Source organism: Colias eurytheme, chromosome 2 (assembly GCF_061535395.1).
Source record: "Colias eurytheme isolate Ceu_HAF_F1 chromosome 2, ilColEury1 Martin Lab GWU primary, whole genome shotgun sequence".
NCBI classification, from domain to species: Eukaryota; Metazoa; Arthropoda; class Insecta; order Lepidoptera; family Pieridae; genus Colias; species Colias eurytheme.
This window is the reverse complement of record NC_142981.1, coordinates 191,724-213,638: the sequence shown is the minus strand read 5'-3', so window position 1 is coordinate 213,638 and position 21,915 is coordinate 191,724. Positions and strand designations below refer to the sequence as shown.

The window sequence follows — 21,915 nt, the reverse complement described above, 5'->3', positions numbered from 1 at the left end:
CACACGAAGATCAATCCAACTGAATAATAATGTATAGCGGTAAAATAATCAACAGTCTATTTATTGTTTTGAAACATGTCAGCATTAATAAATGCTGAGAAGCTATGACAAACAAAAAGGTCGGCATTCAAAGATGAGGAATAAATCTCGGCGCCTCTCCTTGACCCGCGGACACAGCCCGCGGCGACCGCAACGCAATTTGTTAACTCTCTTTTTGCTCTTTCTGCTGTCTTCCTGACGAGCAACTTCATTTGAGCTGACCGACAATTTCTAGACGACACTTTTTGGTCATTGCGTCTTTATTAGCCATAACAACTAACGAGATGTAGCTAATCATTTGTGGGCCTTCAATAAGATAAATGTGTCAAATAACACAATTGGCTTTATTTAAAATGTTAACATAAATTATCAAGTTATGTAATGTTTATTTATAGACGGATATAGTGGTAGAAAATATAAATAACTGAATAAGCCGCAAAACAAAATCTGTTTTAAGGTGCTTTAATGACATTGTGGAAGAATTAATTGCGAGGTTAATAAACCTCTTACAAGGCTATCTGGAAGTATATTTTTATAGTCTTTTTATTTAATAGCTGTGTTTTACCTGAAAATAAAACACATATTAAATACTTACCTATATTTGAAGCTTACTTCATTGAGAAGGTACCTAGCTTTTTCCGCCTATTTTGCCCTCTCTTTCCGTTGTATATATGCTATCTCTCTCGCACACCTCTCCACCAGGTGGCGGGGCGCACGATAATGTGCGGGCGCTGGATGTTTTTTCATTGAGTCGAAATCCACAACAGGTGGACGTTAAGTGTAAGCTTCAAATATAGGTAAGTATTTAATATGTGTTTTATTTTCAGGTAAAACACAGCTATTAAACACTTGACCGTAATTTGAAGCTTACTTCATTGAGACCTGTTTGTTACCCACCTGGTGTACAATGTGACGCCAATGTGAATTTGAATACATAAGTAATTACTTATTTCTTTATTTGAAAGAGTAAGGTGTGCAGATAGTATACCTACTAATAAATCACACAAATTTTTATTTTATATAATATATTAACAATCCCAGATGAAAAGTTAATCAAATAAGAACCAAAAAGTTAATCATAATGATTAAAAGTATTAGAACTTATGAGATTGGTTCAAGCGTACCTTAGTTAACCTTTTTGAAAAGTTAAAGTTACTACAATTTCCACTATCTTTAGCGTAAATCTGCGAAAGCGCCAGTAACGACTTTCAATTACGCATTTAGATGTTACTTACAAAATGAAGCAACAGCTGATCCCGACGAGGCAAAAATACCTCAAACTCAAACCTTTATTTATTCAATTAGAACTCTGCAGAAGCATCATTGAATCATCTTAACATAGAATTACCAAATGTCTCAACTCACACAGTTTTAACCCAACCTGCTACAAGCGGACAAGAAGAGACCTTGGTCCTTACTTTTGGGGTCAGAAGTAAATTTAAAAGGTCACCCCTTGAATAAGGCATTAAAATAACAAAACAGGTAAATGGTTTAAATTATAAAACAGATTTTTAACATCCAACTAAACCGTGCGGTATCTTTTAATGTTTAGAGCCAACGTCGCAATCATAATCTAAACATGGCTGGTACTTTCAGTACAATGCATGAATTATTTATTTAAAACTGATAGGTCATAAACTCTGTACTGGAAACAAATATACTGAACCCAAGAGACTAAAATGATAAAGAGCTTATCTGTGTCCCAAAACTGCAATTACTACAGCTAAGTACGTTACTTTTAATCAATTCAGTTTTAAGATATAATTATGATTTACATCAGAACTTATATACCGAAAGTCTCGGGACTACATAACGTGACTTATTTATAATAGTGTTTGTGCATAACACTAGGCAGTCAACAGCTATATGAACGTCAGATAGGAAAAGAGCCAAATTTATCCAGTCAGTAATAAAGGATTTTAACTATACTTATTATAATTCAACCAACTACTACTAGCTACTCCGTACGTCTTTTGGGTAGACGGAGGCAAATAGGATTTTTATTCCAACTATATCATTTGATATTTTGAAAATGTACTCCACATTTTCATACCGTCAGAGTCATTTTGCAGATTATAGTGGTGCAGCACTGAACACTGTCTATTAGGTGGCTGGTGCTGCTGACCGGGCCTTCAGTTCCGCTTTCCAGAATACCTTCACCCTTCTAGGTGCTACTACTACTGAAATAGCGGTACTCTATCGCGTCGTTCAGGTCTCTAACTGACAGAATTTCTCATATTATCGTAACAACCTCGCTCGTTCTAATGCTGGGGCCACACTAACGGGAAATGCCATTAATTAACGCGATAATGGACGTTAACTTTAGGTGTAGCCAGTATGATTTAACAACGGCATTAACATTGCCGTTTGGCGAGGCGATAGCTTTATCGCGAGAATTAACGCAATGAAGCGGTCACACTACGTCCATCTTGCTAGAATTTTAGTAAAATTAACGCCGTTTTTATCGCCAACAATCGGCATTCACGTTGACCGTTCAAGTGTAGCCACCCACTTAACGCCTTAAAAATTATCGGAATAATTATCGCGATAAAGGGCATTAGACGTTAGACGTTAGTGTGGCCCCAGCATTACGAGAACAAATTATCGCCAAGGAATTCTGCTGCAGGATAATGGCAAGAGAGATTATAAGCTTAACTATGCATTATTATGCTCTGGAATATGGTGGATTTTGAGTACTATCGTCGTCTGAAAGTATCTCCTTTCGATTAACTTCATTCAGGATGCAGATCTGATCCCATCTTTGTTCCGTAGGAATGCTACGACAGTCTAAACGTTACACTGGACAAAGAAAATTGCCCTAAATATAGTCGGTTGTTCCAACATCCGTAATATGGCTAGCCTACCTTGCTAGCCCTTGATTGTAACTGCTACCAATGCAGGCATTGCTCTCGTGTTGTCCACAGTTGTGCGAGTGCAAAAATGAAGAACAGAGCTCGTGGGGAGCTATGTCCAATGAATCTGTGTTAAGATTATGACAGTATAGGACAGTTAGCTGTGGATGCGAAGACAGGACATTACTTTATTCATCCGTAAACACGCGAGGCAGCCACGGACAGCGATATAGCAAGAACTAAACTAGCAAAGTTTAGTTCGCTTACCAGACTTATATTTTAAAAGCCGTATAGTCTGTACCTACTGCATTTCATTTATTGCCCCCCCCCCCCCCCCTCAAAGCAAAGAAATGAACAGTCATTTGGCAGAGCTTTCTCGTTAGGGTAGGGGTTCCAAGTAATATCTAATAATAAGAGGCTTTTGTTTGGATAGATTGACTTTCCGTTATTTATCCTCTATCCTATGTAACTCAACAGTCAGTATTCTCAGTATTCGTTGAGTACTTAAACGTTTTACGTAAATAGTTGTATATAACTTTATTATACAATATAATAATCCTGGTGGGATGACAAGAAACTTGTCTAACAAACGATTATCCTAATCCCTCAGCGATTTATTGTTTGAGCCCTGAAGAAAAATCTCATGGGTGCAATAATGAGGTCAAATGGGTTGAAAAACGAGTCAAATAAATTGCCTACAAGACCGGGCAACTAAAATAGGCCTATGAGAGGTCAAATATACGTAATCAATCGTTTGAAATTTGAAATTTGATTTTGAATCAATCGTCATTTGTTACATTCAATCGCTTTGCGATTAAAAAATCTCTTCCGATGTTTTTATATGAAAATTGGTCGGCTAGTGCCATTGAATGACGATACCACACATACCGTTGACACAAGGCTTGGTGACAATCCTCGAAACCACCGCCACAAATCATCTGCGAGATGATATTTGATCCGACTCGCCTTCCTTTGTTGTGAATAGGCTTTACATTGGTAAATACGATTTGTTCAATTCCAATTTCCATAATTGGTAAACCAATGGTGGTTTCCTGATTCCTGAAGCGTAAACTTTTAGGATACGAAGTATCAATTTCATGCGCCCATTATTTGACGTCTCTAATATTTATTAGGTCATATTACTATACTGCCCACTGTGAAGAAGATTTCAAAACCTTTTTCTACCTACCTTAGAAGAGTGAAGATCCGATACGGTCATATCCAAAAATTCTTTCGTGGGTCCTCGTTGACGAAAGCAAATATCTATGATCATTTTAATGATCAATCCTTTGTATATTTGCACCAATCGCCATCAAAGCCCCGCGAGGGCTGATATATATTTGCACCATGTCTCCGTGAGGTACTGTTGTAGTCAAAGCCCCGCGAGGGCTGATATATATTTGCACCATTTCTCCGTGAGGGACGGTTGTAATCAAAGCCCCGCGAGGGCTGATATATATTTGCACCATCTTTTCCGTGAGGGACGGTTGTAATCAAAGCCCCGCGAGGGCCGATATATATTTGCACCATTTCCCTGCGAGCGACAGCTGCGCGAGGGATGTTTGTAACTAGAAATAAGTAGGGCCTGCCAAAAAATGCTTAAGAGACACCCTGCGAGGGTGGATTTGACCTGGCTAACCCCTGCGAGGAGTAGTGGCCACATTTATGTATTCTGCTTCGAGCAAGAATACACCTTAGTGCTAATATAAAATTAGCAGTAAATAATCATTTAAATAATATAGCAATTAACAAGGTCCTTTAACTTATTTTCCAATGTTAGCGACAACTGTCCAGGATGAATTAATAAGAATTGATTTGACAATGGTAATTAATTATTATGTTTATATAAAAAAGAACTAACTATTTAATAAATTCATAATTCAAATCAATTCACTAAATTTTAAAATGAACTTCGATTCATTTTTATTTTTGTTCATGCAATCGATGTAACATTTAGTTGCTTTATATCCGTTAACATTCCTTACGAACACAACCATACCGTCGTAGGACGTTATATTTAATTGAACAAAATAATCTCCACTCACCCGCAATTTTTTACTTTTTGTCAAGGTGTACAAGTTTATAATATTATTCTAAAACGTTAGAAGTGAATTGTAAATCCTTTGAAATAAATGTATCTAAATCTAATTTATATTAAGGTATCTCGATAATTATTATACGATAACCCTTTCAGCACAAGTTCAGTAAACCAAAGAATTTAATTGTAAAATTTTGGTACTTACTCGTTTAAACAAAAAAGTTGCATCATTTGAAACATAGGAAACGTAATTTTCAATCAAATTAGCCGTGTGTAATATGTATATTTTCACATAAAAACGGATCAGAATAATACTCATAAAAAGACACGTATAGACTACGGATAGTTTTGAATGTGTGGTACATTCATGGTACGTATCTACTATACATGAGCGAATTCCATCATTATTCAGTTGAGCTGTAACTCCCGTACGATTTATAAAATAATATCACAACATGTTCTGACATGTCGTGACTTCTTGGAGCTGACTCATCTCGTTCGATAATTTTTAGTAATAAACTATTATAGGAATTCCGAACCGTTCCTAGCGATAACGACAATGTAATAAAGTCGTAGCAATGGATTGTATGCCTGTAAAGCTTTGAGTTGGCTCATATCCATACTAAGTAGGTATTAATTATTGTAATTTTTCCAAGAAAAATTCACTTGTAACCTTGTAATAAAAACACATTATTAAAAATGAAATAAATAATTAAAAATATCTATATACAAGAGAGGGTATTTGATATATCTAGTAATATCAAATAATCACAAAAGTAATATTAACGATTCGAGTAAAGCCGAACGGTAACACCGTTAAAATAGCTTTACTCACAGTATTAAAAATTCAAATATTAATTAGTACATATTGCATAATGAAATATTTCAAAAGAAAAGTTACTATTTCAAGTAAAATGTAACGGTTGTATCGTTAATTTTAAATATCTTTTTTCATGCTATTAAGTATTTAAGCATATTGAAAAATAAACTATTGCTGAAGGATTCATTAAAAACCTCAGCATTTTAAATAAAGTCCAACGATTATACCGTTGACTTTAAAGATTTTTACTCATTTTTAAGTAAAATATTATTAGAATAGATGTAAAAATAACTCACTGTACCGATCCGACGGGATACACTTTTTAACACTTTTAGCACTTGCTTTAAGCAATACTTAATAGCACCAAGGTTGTAGTCTTGTAGACAACCTTCTCGCGGCGGAAGCTAGACGCCAATGAAAAAACATCCAGCGCCCGCACATTATCGTGCGCCCCGCCACCTGGTGGAGAGGTGTGCGAGAGAGATAGCATATATACAACGGAAAGAGAGGGCAAAATAGGCGGAAAAAGCTAGGTACCTTCTCAATGAAGTAAGCTTCAAATTACGGTCAAGTGTTTAATATCGTTTTGTCCTTAAAATGGATAGAGGCTCTCCAATTGCTGTTTTATGTTTTAGTGAAGTACATGTCGATCATAAATTTGACTGACTGTAAACACCCACATTAAATTATACCTAAGAATTTAGATAGTGTTTTGAAATTATTAAAGTTCAGTCTACATTATAATTTTTATATCTTGATTACACAAATACAGTTAGCTAATATGGAATTCGTATTGCAAAGAAATAACCGTCTGGTTGTGATAAGGTATTTTTAACAGAGGAAGGTTCAATCACCCTTAGAAGAAAATAATTGAATCACAAATGCAATTGGTTTCTTGCGTCCAACTATTTTCATATGTGAGATTTCTCGTGGCAGTGTTATTGCACAAGAAGACTCTAATCCAGTAAACGTATTATCGCTGGTGAGAGCTGAACGGTGTAGCGTGGAGCCAGCAGCGTGGAGGTCGGCGGTGTTGTCACAGATCGTGGCTCGCATGTCTCCGCACACGCCACGCTCGCCACGCTCTCGCCTCACGGTCAATGTGGGGCTGTGGTAATATATGCCGGAGCCGACTGGTTTCTATGCATATTCTAATACTATGGCGTAATAATACTTAACATTATGTCGCCGTCCGGACGCACATTCCTCGCACTTGAAGTCTTGCAATTACATTTATTTGCCAAGTCTGTATAGATTATCCTCCAGTGATTCATCGTTGCCACCGTTCGGACATTTATTAAGTACATGCTTACGAAATATTCCTCTTTTTGAGCTTTTCTTATAACTTCAAAAAATTATATTTAGAAGCTCTCATAAAAATTGTCATTCAAGAGCGACCTCCTTGACCATGACGTTGCTTGTTGTTATCTGATAATTGTTTGACTGAATGAATCATTTGTGGTATTTTGTGAATGCGATGTGATTGCTCTATAACTTATTGTGGACATTGTTTGTTTATATGTTAATTACAATAATGACGTCACGGGCGCACCACGCCCCGCGCTAGCAAGGTGACACACAGGCTGCGGCGTATTACAGTCCCACCCTGATAAAATGGTATTATGTCATATTTAAAGCGCTTTTAATATAAGGGTCCATCAATTTATTTGGAAATATGAATATTTATTATAGTCTTACATTTATCATGTTGTGCGTATGTTTATAATAGTACCTTAACCCTTTTTTTTGTCTATTATGTCTTGTTTTGATAACAGTGTCTGTTCATAATATAATTTACTGAAAGGGCGGTATTGTAAGTGCACACCGCGCTGAATGCTAATATGTTTTCGATTCCGTCTCATTCTCAGACGAGAATGGTTTCAATGGATCGTTTCCATTATTCATCATTGTGAGCAGCTACCAAAGCGTCTTTTCTTAACTCGGATAATGTCCGTAATGTCTCATCACATCAAATACTATTCTGATTACAATTTAATATTATTTATTGCTCATTCAATTAATATGTTTTGTATGTCCTTGACCACAATCGATATTTTTGTTACACATTGTCGTACCTACATAGTAAGTACATATACATTCAGCCATGCTTCTTTTGGGACCTTAATTTATTTCATCGAAATGCTGTCGTTTAATTAGAATCATATAGACATTTAACTAAAAAAGAAAACCATTGATTTGTAGAAATGAATACAATTTAAATTACCAAAAATATGGAATACGTATGTCGTATATAGTATCTCGTAGTAAGAGAAGCAACCTTAATTTGTATTTAAGTCGATATCAAATAAATACTAAAAAACTGTCCAGCTAGAATATGCACTTCGTAGGCCGTTAGCATGTAGTAAAATTATCGCATTGTAATCGCCAAGTTGCTAATATCGAGAGCTGCGAGCGCCGAGCAGAGTCCCGTTTTTAATAAGGAACGTGACCTTTCTTTGGTCTTAGCTCTAGATGTTACCAAAGAGCTCTATGCTTTGTGGCGCTTTTGGTCTAATCGATATGCGCGGCTATAGTATGTACAGTAGGTATTTATAGTGCGGTGTTCTATATTAATATTAGATACTATATTATATTGTATGAATTAGAAATAATTGACATGAAGACTATATGATGCTCTTGATTTGAAAAATTAAAACATTGTGCATTTACTGTCCTCTAAAACTAATTTTTTTACTGAACGTTACTATGCAGAAACTGGTATGTGCAGTGTTTGTTTAGAAGTCGAGCTAGTATTTCGGTATTTGAAAAGCAGTACAACATAGTGCTTACATTACCGTCTACGGAGATGCACACTTTCATTTTTATTGCAATTCAAGCAATGAATACTTTCTCAAACACACACGTGAGGTTACTATTCCAGCCACTGATTAATGTTTGATTTATTATGAACTAGGTTTCCGCCCGCGGCTTCGCCCGCTTTTCTAAAACCTAATAAATTATATACTAAAGCCTTCTCATGAATCACTCTATTTATTAAAAAAAACCGCATCAAAATCCGTCGCGTAGTTTTATAGATTGAAGCACGGACATATATCAAGATAGACTAAGCGAGTGTATGTACTTCCCGTGTCCAAACTACGATTATGAAACTTACTTGACGCTGGCCTACACTCAGTCCGCGCTTGCAGTTCGCCAAGGAAAGACGTGAAGCTGAATAAAGTAAAATGCCGAATTACGCCGTTATAAACTGTAGAAACTCCACAGCTGTGAGTGGCCGAGTTAGCAGAGATGTTTCCTTCCACCGGTAAGTAATTTTCTAATCAGAATATGCACTATTTATTTTAAAATCAAATAAAGAATATCTGTGGAAAACGATCGTGACAAACACGGATACCAAATCATACGAAATGATTCGGAATACATTGCGGCTTTTACTTGGCACGGTAAAGATCGCGTCGTATGATAACAAGCAATGAATAGCGTCTTCTCATTTTTCTGTTCTCATTTTTCTGTCCAATTTTGTGGTTAGTGATGTTCATTTGATGCAACAGTTCTCGATTCTAATCGATTTTATAATCGAACAGATAAATGATAATTTGAAGGAGCAATTTTTCAGAAAAAAAGGCATAGATTTTTTTGTCATTTAATACGACTTGACCTAGAACTTTTAAGTATTTTAATACAAAGGTACTAAAAATAAATATTATGACATGGACGCCATTAGTTAAAGTGTCATCTTGGGAGTTTTTTAAGAAAACTCCTTATTGCTTAGACTATGTTTGTTTTTTCAGTTTTCCAAGTAACCCGAACATAAAAGGAAAATGGATCGATGCAACGGGACATAAAGATTGATTGATTGACAGTTTCATTACTTTCTTTCGATGGCCTCTCTAGTACGTAGTACATGGTAACTCAATGGGCATATGTAAGAAAAAGCTAAAACACATTAGTTTACTTGTTAGAATATTAAAAGGTTTATAACTTTATTTTATCATCCCTCTGTCTATGGTAATTATCATTTTTCTGTCTTGAATCGATTTAGTAATCGATTACGATTCATTTATTTGACTACCTCTTAGACATAGATCTAGTTTGATCTGATTTCTTTCGATTTACTTCGATGGGATAGGACGATACTAGAATCGCCGCGCGAGTGGCGGCCTAATCGATTTAGCGTAAAATGAAATTAACATCACTAAAAAGCGCTCGTGACGTCATAACGCGTCAAGGTCAGTACAAAAAATATGACACGCTTGGTTTTCATACAGATCGCGGTACTTGCGTTGTCTACTTATATATACATGTCTGTGGATTGAAGCATAGGTAAATAGGGACAGAGAAAGCGACTTTATTTTATACTATGTAGTAAATGACGTATCATTAAGGAAAAACTGACAAACTTGGCAGGGGTTGTCCCACCCACGCGAATTGCTAAATAAAGTTGGCGTTGGTTCAATAAAGTTTTGTCACTTTTCAGGATCAGGAGCACCTGAAGCCGCCCATAGTGGGCGGGCTGGCGAGCGCAGAGCTGTACTGCCTGGCGCTGGCCAACATGTACTCGGACCCGAACTACCACAGCCTCAACCACTGGAACATCCTGCAGACGCTGGCGCGCAAGGGCGTGCCCGTGGCCGCGCCCGCCGACGCGCCGCTCACCGAGACCGTCCTCATACAGAACAACCCCCTGCGGATGGTTAGTCGATATCCTACAGAATACATACACACACACAGATACTCTACCGAGTCAGTTCACATCGACTAATTGCTACAAACGTCACTTGTGTTAGCGTGCGTTTGTTACTGTTCATAATATTATACAGATGATTGTAATTTCTGAGAATGTTAAATGCTCAGAGGCGCTGCACTGTATCGAATGGAGTCGTGCATAAGAGTAGAATGTTGTCTCGAGTGTCCGCATGAATGTGAAATTATTCCGTCGTGTGCAGATTGTTATCGAGTGCAGCTCGCGCAATGAAATCTCGCCAACAGCTTATTGTTAACGACATTATTGGTTTTAAACTTTTACAATGTAGCGCTCCGGCGCGGTTCACATTTTTCATAGAGCGAAAGTTTCCGCTGGCCTACATTAATAAATTATTGCAATATTGGACCGGGCCAATTCCTAAGTTTCGGTATGCCGCTCACCCGAGAGTGTAATCCACTCGGAATAACAAACAGCTCGCATGAATAGCACCGGCCTTCCATAATATTACGTTAGTAATGTTGTTATTATAGTTTGCTTAAACCATAACATCGCGGACAATTATGAGTCACATGGAGTATTGCACATTGCGACGCATCACCTTGTTTGTGTAGCTTGTAGCGACAGGAACGTAAATATTTATAGCACGCAGGAACGCTCAATGAGTACAATACTATCATTAACGCAATTAAAAATACTTACATCTTATTCAGTTTAGTCAAAAGATATGGGAAAGAAGAATATGTACATGCAAATTCTTGTCAAGCTCTCCATTAAACTCTTTCTTTTATTAAATAAAGTCACGCTTAAAATAGCGTTAGATTAGAATTTAATTTGATCAATCACTTATAAATAATAATATTACTTCTCCTAAGGAAGATTTTCCATTTTTACCTTTAAGAATCGCGTCTTAGCTAGTTAAGATACATATATAGGAAATCGGAAGTGAATGGCATTGCAATTAGCCCCAATATGTTGCGCTGTGGGTGTCTGATGCGCGGCTCACGGGCCCACCGGCCCGCAGCCCGCTGACGGCCGCCACCCACGGTCACCGTTAGCGCTCCCAAGTCGCAACTAATGATGAATGCTTAACTGTAGTGCCGCATTTCGCGAGGCCGCGTGCGCCTAATTTGAACCGTCATAATTATTGTGTGTGGGCCCGAGTGGGTTCATTTTAATCGACGTAAAATATTCGTTTGCAAGTTTTATGAACTAGGCTATTTCAACTTGAGAATTGATGGGTTTTACGATTAACTATATCAATAGAACGATTCATTTAAATTAATTCAGGTTTTGGACACGGACAAACTATTTCAAATATTTTATAGAAAATGTAAGGGTCAGCTCACACCGAGACGCGACGCGGCGTGACACTGCGCGCACTTTTTTCATAGAGCGACTCAGAATATACTTTATTCACTACACGAAAAGATACACATTACATTGTGAGAATTCAGATTACGTTGCACCACGCAGCGCTGCGCCTCGAGGTGCCTCGCGGCGTAGCAATATGTATCTTTTCGTGTAGTGAATAAAGTATATTCTGAGTCGCTCTATGAAAAATGTGCGCGCAGCGTCGCGTCGCGCCGCGTCGCGTCTCGGTGTGAGCTGACCCTTATGGTTTAATTTCGTAAAACCTTGAAATTATTATATAATCACGATGGTAATAAGCAGTGGTGCGTGTCGGTTGCAGAGCGCGCACATGGCGGTGGTGGAGGCGCTGATGGCGCTGTACGCGCGCGAGGTGGTGACGGCGGACCGCGTGGCGGCCGCGGCGCAGCGGCTCGGCGGCGCGCCCCCGCCGCACCCCTGCGAGCCCGAGGACGGCCTGCTGTGCTGGCTCAACGCCGCCGCCGCCGCCTTCAACAGGGCCGAGGTGGGAACGCACTATATGATACTTGAGCATTACTGTTTAGGTGGGATATTGATTGCGTGATAAGACAGCTATGCAGTCTTAATCGATGACTAAAAACATAGTCATTTAAAAAGATAACATAGTTGTCATACACATCGATATGTAGATAATTATTTACTTATATTAATTTGCACATTATAAAATGGAGATCGAAATGTATCGTATAGGAGCTACCAACGTTGACAAGAGAGAATTTTAGTATAGTTGGTTCTTTGATATACTGTTTCTCTTCCTATTTCGGTTAGAGTCCGGGCTGTCTAGCTGGCCGCAGTGGTTGCGTTTATTAGTGCGCATCTTATCTGCACAGGAAAATATCCGTAATTTAAAGTCATTTATTAACGCGTAATTTTTAATCTTTTGCCTTTAGATAGATCCATCAGACATAAATTTTTTATTGCAAGACGTTTTTTCGTTGTTAAATAGGTGCTAGACGCAATTTTTTATTTCAAAATCATTAAAATGTCATCGAAATAAGTGAAATTCCATCAACATGAGTCCCCGTGAAGGATATACTATGTACATATAATATTCATTTTACTATTTACAATTTTTTTGCAACAATCTACCATGGTGCCTCCTTTTCCCAACGAACCTCAAATAGGACGTTAATGTAAACTTGATAAAAACCAAATATCATCAAATTCATATTAGTATTTAGTACCCAAAAGTGTAATAAATATGAAACCATCTATTAAAAATATTAGTTTACTAATTATTCAATATAAGTATTAAAAAAGGATAATATATTATCCTATAAGTAGTAAAGTTATTACTTACCTTTTAAGCGGACTCATGTTGATGTAATTTCACTTATTTCGATGACATTTTAATTATTTTGAAATAAAAAATTGCGTCTGGCACCTATTTAACAACGAAAAAAACGTCTTGCAATAAAAAATTTATGTCTGATGGATCTATCTAAAGGCAAAAGATTAAAAATTACGCGTTAATAAATGACTTTAAATTACGGATATTTTCCTGTGCGCACTAATAAACGCAACCACTACCGCCAGCCAGACAGCCCGGACTCTAACTGAAATAGCAAGAGAAACAGTATATCAAAAACCCAACTATACTAAAATGACTTTTTTTAAAACGTTAGTAGCTCCCGTACCAGTATGTGCGAGTTAAAAAAATATTGTTTATTTTTTATTCAAAAAAAAATGATGATTATAATACTTAAAGTAAACATTTTTGAACACTCAACTTACGACCATAATTTGTAAGATGATATACTTTATAACATGTACCTATCATCTTGGTAATTACATTCAGCAAATTATAAACATTTACACAACTCACTCTTTATAGCAAATTTGCTTTATTGTTAACTAAATCAGTGAACTTTTCCTGTGCTAATTTCGCAGGAGACGAGCGGGTCGGGCGGGGCGGGCGGCGTGCCGGCGGTGCGCAGCGTGCAGGACGTGTGCTCGGGCACGGCGCTGGCCGCGCTGGTGGCGTGGTACTGCCCCGAGGCGCTGCCGCGCGCCGCGCTGCGCCTCGCGCGCGCCGCCTCGCTGCACGACTGCCGCCACAACCTCAACCTCGTGCACCGCTTCTGCCGCACCGCGCTGCCGCACGACTGCTTCCACATGCTGCCCGAGGACGTCATCTACATGCGGGGGTACGTGCCCGCGAGCGCTCGCCCCGCGCCCCGCCCCCCGACACACGCCGCTAACCGCCCGTCCCCTTGCAGGTCCATGCGGCAGAACCTGGTGGCGCTGCTGGCGGACCTGTTCAACATGCTGGAGGTGCACCCCGTGCACGCGGCGCAGCGCGCGCCACAGGGTGAGTGCCGACCTCCCCTCTACCCCCCGCCCGCACCGACATTGTTCAAAGCTCGCCGCAATCGAAATCATTTATCATAACAATATCTACCCACGACAATTTAGAAATTATTTCTGGCATATTTAATTTCGATTGTGGCGATCTGAGCAGTATCTTGCTTGCTTCCATTCGAGCGTATTTTGACTCTCAGGAGGATGGTCGAGCATTAAGTGACCCTAACACTATCGGTCCGATTGACCATCCGTATGATTCTTTACTGACGCCGCATTCGAAACTTTTCTGGACAATTTGTGTCAAGTACTCATCCATATATTTTTGGGAACATTTTCATAAATTGTGAAGGAAGGATAACGAAAATTAAACATTTTGTATTTTATAATTTAACCTGTTCCTTCGTTTAGCATGAATTCCATAAATAGTATCGAATGCAGCGGCAGTAGTAGAGCTTAGTCCCTATCGCATGCGCTACTGGGAGTATGTGGTCATAATATCGAGCCCTCTACTAATTCGACTATAATTAACCGATTCGCGTACTATTGTATTGGGGATATCGCCGTTATAGGTTATTTTATATTGCCCAAGTATTCATTTAGCTTATATATGAGACATCTTATATCTTTTCTAAAAATATTTCTAGCATGAGGTAAGTTTGAAGTTTCCGGATGAAATACTTATTGATGCATCAAGTAAACATATTTGAATACAGTAAATTCATTTGTTTGTTCAACATATAATTTCAATTTCATCGGTATACGTGATTAAAATATGTTATTTTACAGCGAGATGAGTACCTGTGAGCGAAAGGTGTTTGTATATGTTGGGATTGTATGTATGTGTATGTTTACATTTTCTGTAGTGAAACGTGTGTAGGGCAAACGATGTCTCCTGGGTACATACCATTATTACAAAGAAGGGAATTGTCAGTAAAAAGCTTCTAATGACCGAATTATGAATCGAGTTATCTTCGGATACTTGATTTAACATGTTATTCACTCTCTACGTGAATATAAGAGTACATTGTGCTTTACACCACATACGGGGAATATAAGAGGAGAAGGTAACCGTGCGAGGCGGGGCAAGGGGCTAGGCGCTAGGGCTAGGCGATGTGTGTCGGTGCTGAGTGGTGTGGCGTGTTCGTGTGCAGCGGACGCGCACAGCAACGCGTGGGGCGTGCGCCACAAGCGCCACCTGCCGCCGCCCCCGCCCACGCCCATCCCCGACCTGCGCGGGGACCGCGACCGCGACCGTGACCGTGACCGTGACCGCGACCACGCGCCCTTCGCAGGTACCCGCGTGTCCGTGTGCACCGCTAGGGAAGGCAACCCGCGGACGATCACTGTGAACTCGACTAGATGTTACACTAAAACTTTCAAACTAATGATTCATTGAGCATTGTTTTAAACTATGTATTATTTAATTTCAATGAAACTTTTGTAATTCACTATTTTTGGGTATTCAATTCGGGGAATTTTTTTACTTTCCTTTGTGAGTGAGCTTAAGGGTAAATCGCATACTAAGAAATATTTAGCGACGTAGGTTGCGAGTACAGCTAGTGCTTTAGTTGTTCATGTTTTATTTCGATACATTATAAAACAAACGTTGCCTTCCCAATGTCAGCAGATGGCTGTGTGTGTGTCCGTGTGTACAGTTTGTTGTTCAAAATAAATATTATGTTTTATTACACCTTATTTGTTGTTTTTATTTATTTTTTCTATTAAAATATTGTTTGCTTTATCTGACGCGTTTCGTGTTCGGTCGCTTTGCATGTCCTCGCTTTTCGGTGCTTCATAACTGTGCATGTGCAGGCATGGAGTCGTTGATGTTATGGTCTCAACACTCCCACACATCACACTAATAATTATTATTAACGATTTCAACATTTTCACATAAATTCGTGTGTTTTATATGTTCGCACAAAATTAAACTTAAAGATTACAATTTATACACTTACCTACGCATATTTTTGCTAGATTTTTTTTGGTAAAGATTTTATTTACGTTATTGATATAAAATACTCTTATTTTTAGCGTTTAATATAGTATGTATTTGTTTAATTTTTTATTTCACTTAATATTTTATTGAAAATTTTGCATTTATCTTTACACAATTAGTGCCTACAATAAATATAACAGTGTGGTGTGGTCCAGTGCCCCGCTCCCCGTCGTCGTGCGGTGCGCGGCGGGGCGCGGGCGCCAGCGCGGCCAGCGCGGCGGGCGCGGGCAGCGTGGCGCGCTCGGCCTGCTCCACGCCCGAGCGGCGCAGCTGCAGCCCGCAGCGCGACGAGTTCACCGTGCACCGCGGCCGCGCCATCACCACGCTGTCGGCCATGCTGCGGCGCGACCTGCCGGAGGCCGGCGGGCCGGGCGAGCCCGCCGCGGCGGCGGGCCGGCCGTCGGCGTGGGGCGGGTCGCGCGAGGGCAGCTTCGCGGGCCGCCGCTCGCGCCGCTCGTCCGTGTCGGACGACAGCCAGCTCACGCTGGAGAACTTTGGCGGCTCGCACGACGCGCCGCACTTCGTGCGCAACCCCGAGAAGGAGCTCGCCACGCTCACCTCGCTGCAGCACGCCAACAACCACGGTACCGACCCGCACACATATACTTATTCGATTTAAATCCTATTTATATATCTCAATTTAGATGCCTTAATACAAAAAAAATATAAGAAATTATTAATGAAAAATTAACGACAATGAAAGCGAAATCATGAAATTTTATAACATTATTGACTTTATAAATGTATTGTTTGTTGACATTAGTGATTAGAGAATGCTTCCAAAAATTGTATAACTTTTTATAAATTTTATTTTTATACAACTTACAGAGTGAATTTTGCAGTTTTATCATAGGAAAAGTATTTTTATAACTTACAATAATTTATAACCACAATTTACAGGCAACCTCAATCACAACCCACCGCTACGATCGTCGCGGCAAGACATCCGCGGCTCACTTCAGTTCATGCACGGCGACTTCAACGGCGATGGAAACACGGGAACGGGGAATGCGGGGGACATGAGGAACGCGGGGAATGCGGGGAATATGAGCAACATGGGGAATGCGGGGAACGTGGGCGGTGCGGGGGACGCGCCCGAGCGGGACGTCCCGGACGGCGAGCGGCTCGTCACCAGCTTCGCCACGCTGGCGCGACCGCACCACAACGGGAACGGGACCGGCGACCAGATAGGTACCTAGCACTGCACGCAACACGCATCTCATTATATTGCTCTCATATTATTAATAGATCAAATTCATAATATATTTACCTTTGTTGTATCATTTATGGAATATATTACTTCTATTGACATTTAGGATATTTCAATATATTGTTAACTCCTATGTTAGTGTTAGTGATATGGTGATGAAATTAATACCACCTCATGACCACATATTCCCAAATTCAAAATTGTTCACTAACACGATTTTTCTGTTTTGCAAACTCTAATGTATATTCTTGAGTTGATACTTCTACCCGCTTTTTCGTAGATTTTGCTTTCGGTGTAATTAACTACATGTTTACAAAGTAGTCGATATAAACATATCAACATGCATTCTTGCATATATGTATCAGTATATGGCTTTTGCATCTCCTATTTCTTGCGATTTTTCGTATTTTTTGAGTATTATTCTGCACCAAATTTAGCTTGTGCAACCGTATTTTGTTTTCCTCTATAATCGGTTTATACAAACCTTTAACTAAAAATTACAACCAGAATATAATAAACTATTACAACTTTTGTTGAGAAATGGCCTTTTTTGACGTGATCTGATTCTTGTATTCCTCTTAGAATAATTTAAGTATATAAAAAAAATTTTTACCTCCTCGGTGTAAATATAAACATTCAGCAAAAATATATTTATTATACTGAATATGTACACCGTAAACAGTTAATAACGTATATTCGCTACCGCGGTTCCAGGCCAGCACATAGACAAAGAGGACAGAGACAGGGAGCGGCGCAAGAGCACGTCGTTCATAACGCCCGCGCCCAACACCACCACATGGCAGCAGCAGTGTCTGCAGCACGAGCACCAGCCTAGTTAGTATACAATTTTATTAAGGTTTATTACAATCTTCACTTTTTTTTCGATAAGTGGTAATGTACCACATTACAAAGCTAATTAATAAATTGTCTTTAAGTCTTAGGTAATCAATGAATTATTATTTTGCTTTGATTTGATGTTCTAAATGCATAATGAACATTAAAAAGGACATAATAATATACAATTACTTTCTGTGACAAAATAATCTATACTGCCAAAACATTCACTGAATATTGTCTATTTTACTACACTGCTATGTATATCATTGCAGACGGCGACGAACTGTTGGACGACAGTGGAGGGGACGGTGACGGGTTGGGCGGGCTTCTGGGGGGCGGGGCGGGGGCGGGGGCGGGCGGCGCCATGGCCGCGCAGCTCAACAACATCCGGCTGAAGCTGGAGGAGAAGCGGCGCCGCATCGAGCTGGACAAGCGGCGCCTGGAGCTGGCCCTCACGCGCCAGCGCCAGCACCTCGGCCACCAGGCCTTCCTGCAGGCCGTCACCAGGGTCAGTAGCAGCGACACGCACACGTACACACACACACACGCACATACGGACGATACGAACGTGTGGCTATGTTTTGTTTTTGGTGGAAAACCATTTAGATATATTATATGTTATAACTACCTATATTTTCAGGGTTAAAACACTATATTACTTTTTATATTTAAATTACGTGATCGAATGGTTTATCTTCAGTCAAAATTTGATATACGCCCGCAAAATCTTGTAAAATCACTGTTGAACAACATTCTATTTATATTTCTATCTTGTTTCTGAGAATCTTACACATCAATCTATAAAAAGACTTTTACTATATTTATAAAATATCTTCTTTAAAGATAATTAATAAATATAAATCTTTGTTTTGTTAGTGACTAACAAAATGTTAATAAAGCTTTAGAAGACGCGTCTGTTAACTAAAAGTACGCGAAAATATTTACGAGACTAATGAAAATGTTTTTATATTGTCATACATATAAGAAAAATTGAAAAACTTATGGTCAATATGACACACAGATGCTAAAGATGTTGTTTTTATTTTCATTAGGATACATATTTGCAATACCAGCTGGCCTCCCTGGTGAGTGCGGCTCGTAGAGTAGTTGTTGCGAAACTCGTCATTCCGTACATTCGATACATTCAGTTGACTCGCCCACGCTTACACGCCTCTCATTCCTTCTTACTCTTAATGTTTTACAGTTATTACTTATTCGCTTTATAGACTTCAATATTTTGTAAGAATTTCTAACGAAATTTCTTCCGCTTTTAATTATACAGTCGTATTCGTAGATTTAGAGAAGAAAATGAGCTTACGCAGAACCAATTATTTTCATGAATATTTTGCAACGCAAACATTTGCCATTTGAGTTTACGCAATTGTAACAGTTCCACCGAGTATTCTCTGTCGATAAGTACAAACATCCTCACGGCACATGGTCACGCATGTGTACTTTGAATTTAAACATATTTTTTCAATATCACTCTTATTCTAATGTGTAGATAATAAATTGTGTACAAAGAGTTATAAAGTTTAAGAAGCACAATAACGATCACGTATAAATATTGATTGAGTTCACGTTTACAGATTGGTCAGTTGTGTCAACAATTTGGGTCATAAAGTATTTCGAGTAGATTTATTCTATTGAATTGTCAATGAACAGAGGCCGCAGAAGTTCACAATTATTATGTGTATTTAACAATACCTTGTTTCGTCGGGTGCATCTCTATTGAACGACGCATTTTATGTAAATGCGGCCCGTAGTAACACCCTCCGGACTAACTTGTGGGTGTGCCACTTTTTCTATTCCAACACTTTGAAATAGATTCGCGTTACACTGGTATCCACGGGTCACAACGCCATATTTGTTTCTTAGTGTTACAATGATATTTTGCAAAAATTTTGGCAAAGTATCACGAAAATAGTTTTATTAATCATTTGAAATTTTGAACGGTACTTATAGTGAGACACCGTTTCACGAAACAATATGTACCGGAGGGATATTAGTGCGGGCCAGTGTGTGAGTGCATGTAGTGGCGGAGGGAGGGGGGGGGGGTGTCACGTGTGGTGTGCGGTGTGCGAGGTGCAGTGTGTGTGACGGTGGCGGTGTTGCAGGGCAAGGGGCGCGGCGCGGACGGCGCCGACGACAAGCAGCCCGACGGGAACAGCGCGCAGGTAACCGCACGCACTACGGTACACTACACAACACTACACTACACTTCGATACACGAAATTTGACACGTATCAAAGTTTCATTTGAATGTGCCAGTGTGCAAATTTGGTTGATAAATACCATTATTGTTGATAAATACCATTATACATATTAAGTTGTTCAGACATGTTTTTATAATGAACTAGATTTCCGCCCGCGGCGTCGCCCACGTTTTCAAAAGAAAACCCGCATAGTTCCCGTTCCCGTGGGATTTCCGGGATAAAACTTACCCTATGTGTTAATCCAAGTTACCTTCTATAATATGTGTGCTAAATTTTATTGTAATCGGTTCAGTAGTATTTGCGTGAAAGAGTAACAAACACACACACATCCTCACAAACTTTCTCATTTATAATATTAGTACGATTGAAACTGCTTTTTACATTATCTCTCTGATTAAATTTTTTAATTTATCTATCAAATTAAATACTTAAATAAATAATCATATAACCTTCACAATCGCCTAACAACGGTTTAGAGCAATCTTCCGTATCCTCTCCCATCTCACGGAACAGTTGTATTAAGTTCTCTTCTGAATTATTTCTGAGAAACACGAAATATAAGGTTATTTATAGTGCATACCATGTTTAAATATAAATTTATAGTTGAATCGTTTCTATAGCCTTAAATACGTATTTTATCATAATTTATCTATAATATTATTTTTTATTGACTTATAGAAATTTTCCCGACTTATGGATTTTTCCTGACGTATAGAAATTTTTGCGGCAAAGAGAAATTTTCCTCACGTATAGAAATTTTCGGCTTATAGAATGTTTCCTGACGTAAAGAAATTTTCCTGGCGTATATAATTTTTCATGACTTATACAAATTTTCCCGACGTATAGAAATTTTCCTGACGTATATAAATTTTCCTGGCTTATAGAAATTTTCCCGACGTATAGAAATTTTCCTGGCGTATAGAAATTTTCCTGGCTTATAGAATTTTTCCTGACGTAAAGAAATTTTCCTGGCGTATATAATTTTACATGACTTATACAAATTTTCCCGACGTATAGAAATTTTCCTGACGTATAGAAATTTTCCTGGCTTATAGAATTTTTCCTGACGTAAAGAAATTTTCCTGGCGTATATAATTTTTCATGACTTATACAAATTTTCCCGACGTATAGAAATTTTCCTGACGTATAGAAATTTTCCTGGCTTATAGAAATTTTCCCGACGAATAGAAATTTTCCTGGCCTATAGAAATTTTCCTGGCTTATAGAATTTTTCCTGACGTAAAGAAATTTTCCTGGCGTATATAATTTTTCATGACTTATACAAATTTTCCCGACGTATAGAAATTTTCCTGACGTATAGAAATTTTCCTGGCTTATAGAATTTTTCCTGACGTAAAGAAATTTTCCTGGCGTATATAATTTTTCATGACTTATACAAATTTTCACGACGTATAGAAATTTTCCTGGCTTATAGAAATTTTCCCGACGTATAGAAATTTTCCTGGCCTATAGAAATTCTCCTGGCTTATAGAATTTTTCCTGACGTAAATAAATTTTCCTGGCGTATATAATTTTACATGAATT

At 38.7% G+C, this 21,915-nt stretch overlaps 1 protein-coding gene across 6 annotated transcripts in view; it reads left to right on the top strand.

Annotated features, from left to right (window-relative positions):
* Positions 1 to 21,915, top strand: part of Patronin (calmodulin-regulated spectrin-associated protein patronin) — a 59,964-nt gene that overhangs the window by 24,654 nt on the left and 13,395 nt on the right. For 3 of the 6 annotated variants that reach the window (XM_090109959.1, XM_090109975.1, XM_090109951.1), the window contains exons 3-12: positions 10,188 to 10,403; positions 12,106 to 12,288; positions 13,695 to 13,951; positions 14,024 to 14,115; positions 15,260 to 15,400; positions 16,263 to 16,691; positions 17,008 to 17,298; positions 18,032 to 18,151; positions 18,427 to 18,662; positions 20,272 to 20,331. In XM_090109959.1, coding sequence (XP_089966085.1) covers positions 10,188 to 10,403; positions 12,106 to 12,288; positions 13,695 to 13,951; positions 14,024 to 14,115; positions 15,260 to 15,400; positions 16,263 to 16,691; positions 17,008 to 17,298; positions 18,032 to 18,151; positions 18,427 to 18,662; positions 20,272 to 20,331 — 2,025 coding nt within the window. Of the gene's footprint in view, positions 1 to 10,187; positions 10,404 to 12,105; positions 12,289 to 13,694; positions 13,952 to 14,023; positions 14,116 to 15,259; positions 15,401 to 16,247; positions 16,692 to 17,007; positions 17,299 to 18,031; positions 18,152 to 18,426; positions 18,663 to 20,271; positions 20,332 to 21,915 lie in introns of all 6 variants that reach the window. The other 3 variants (XM_090109968.1, XM_090109992.1, XM_090109983.1) reach the window with 3 other exon arrangements.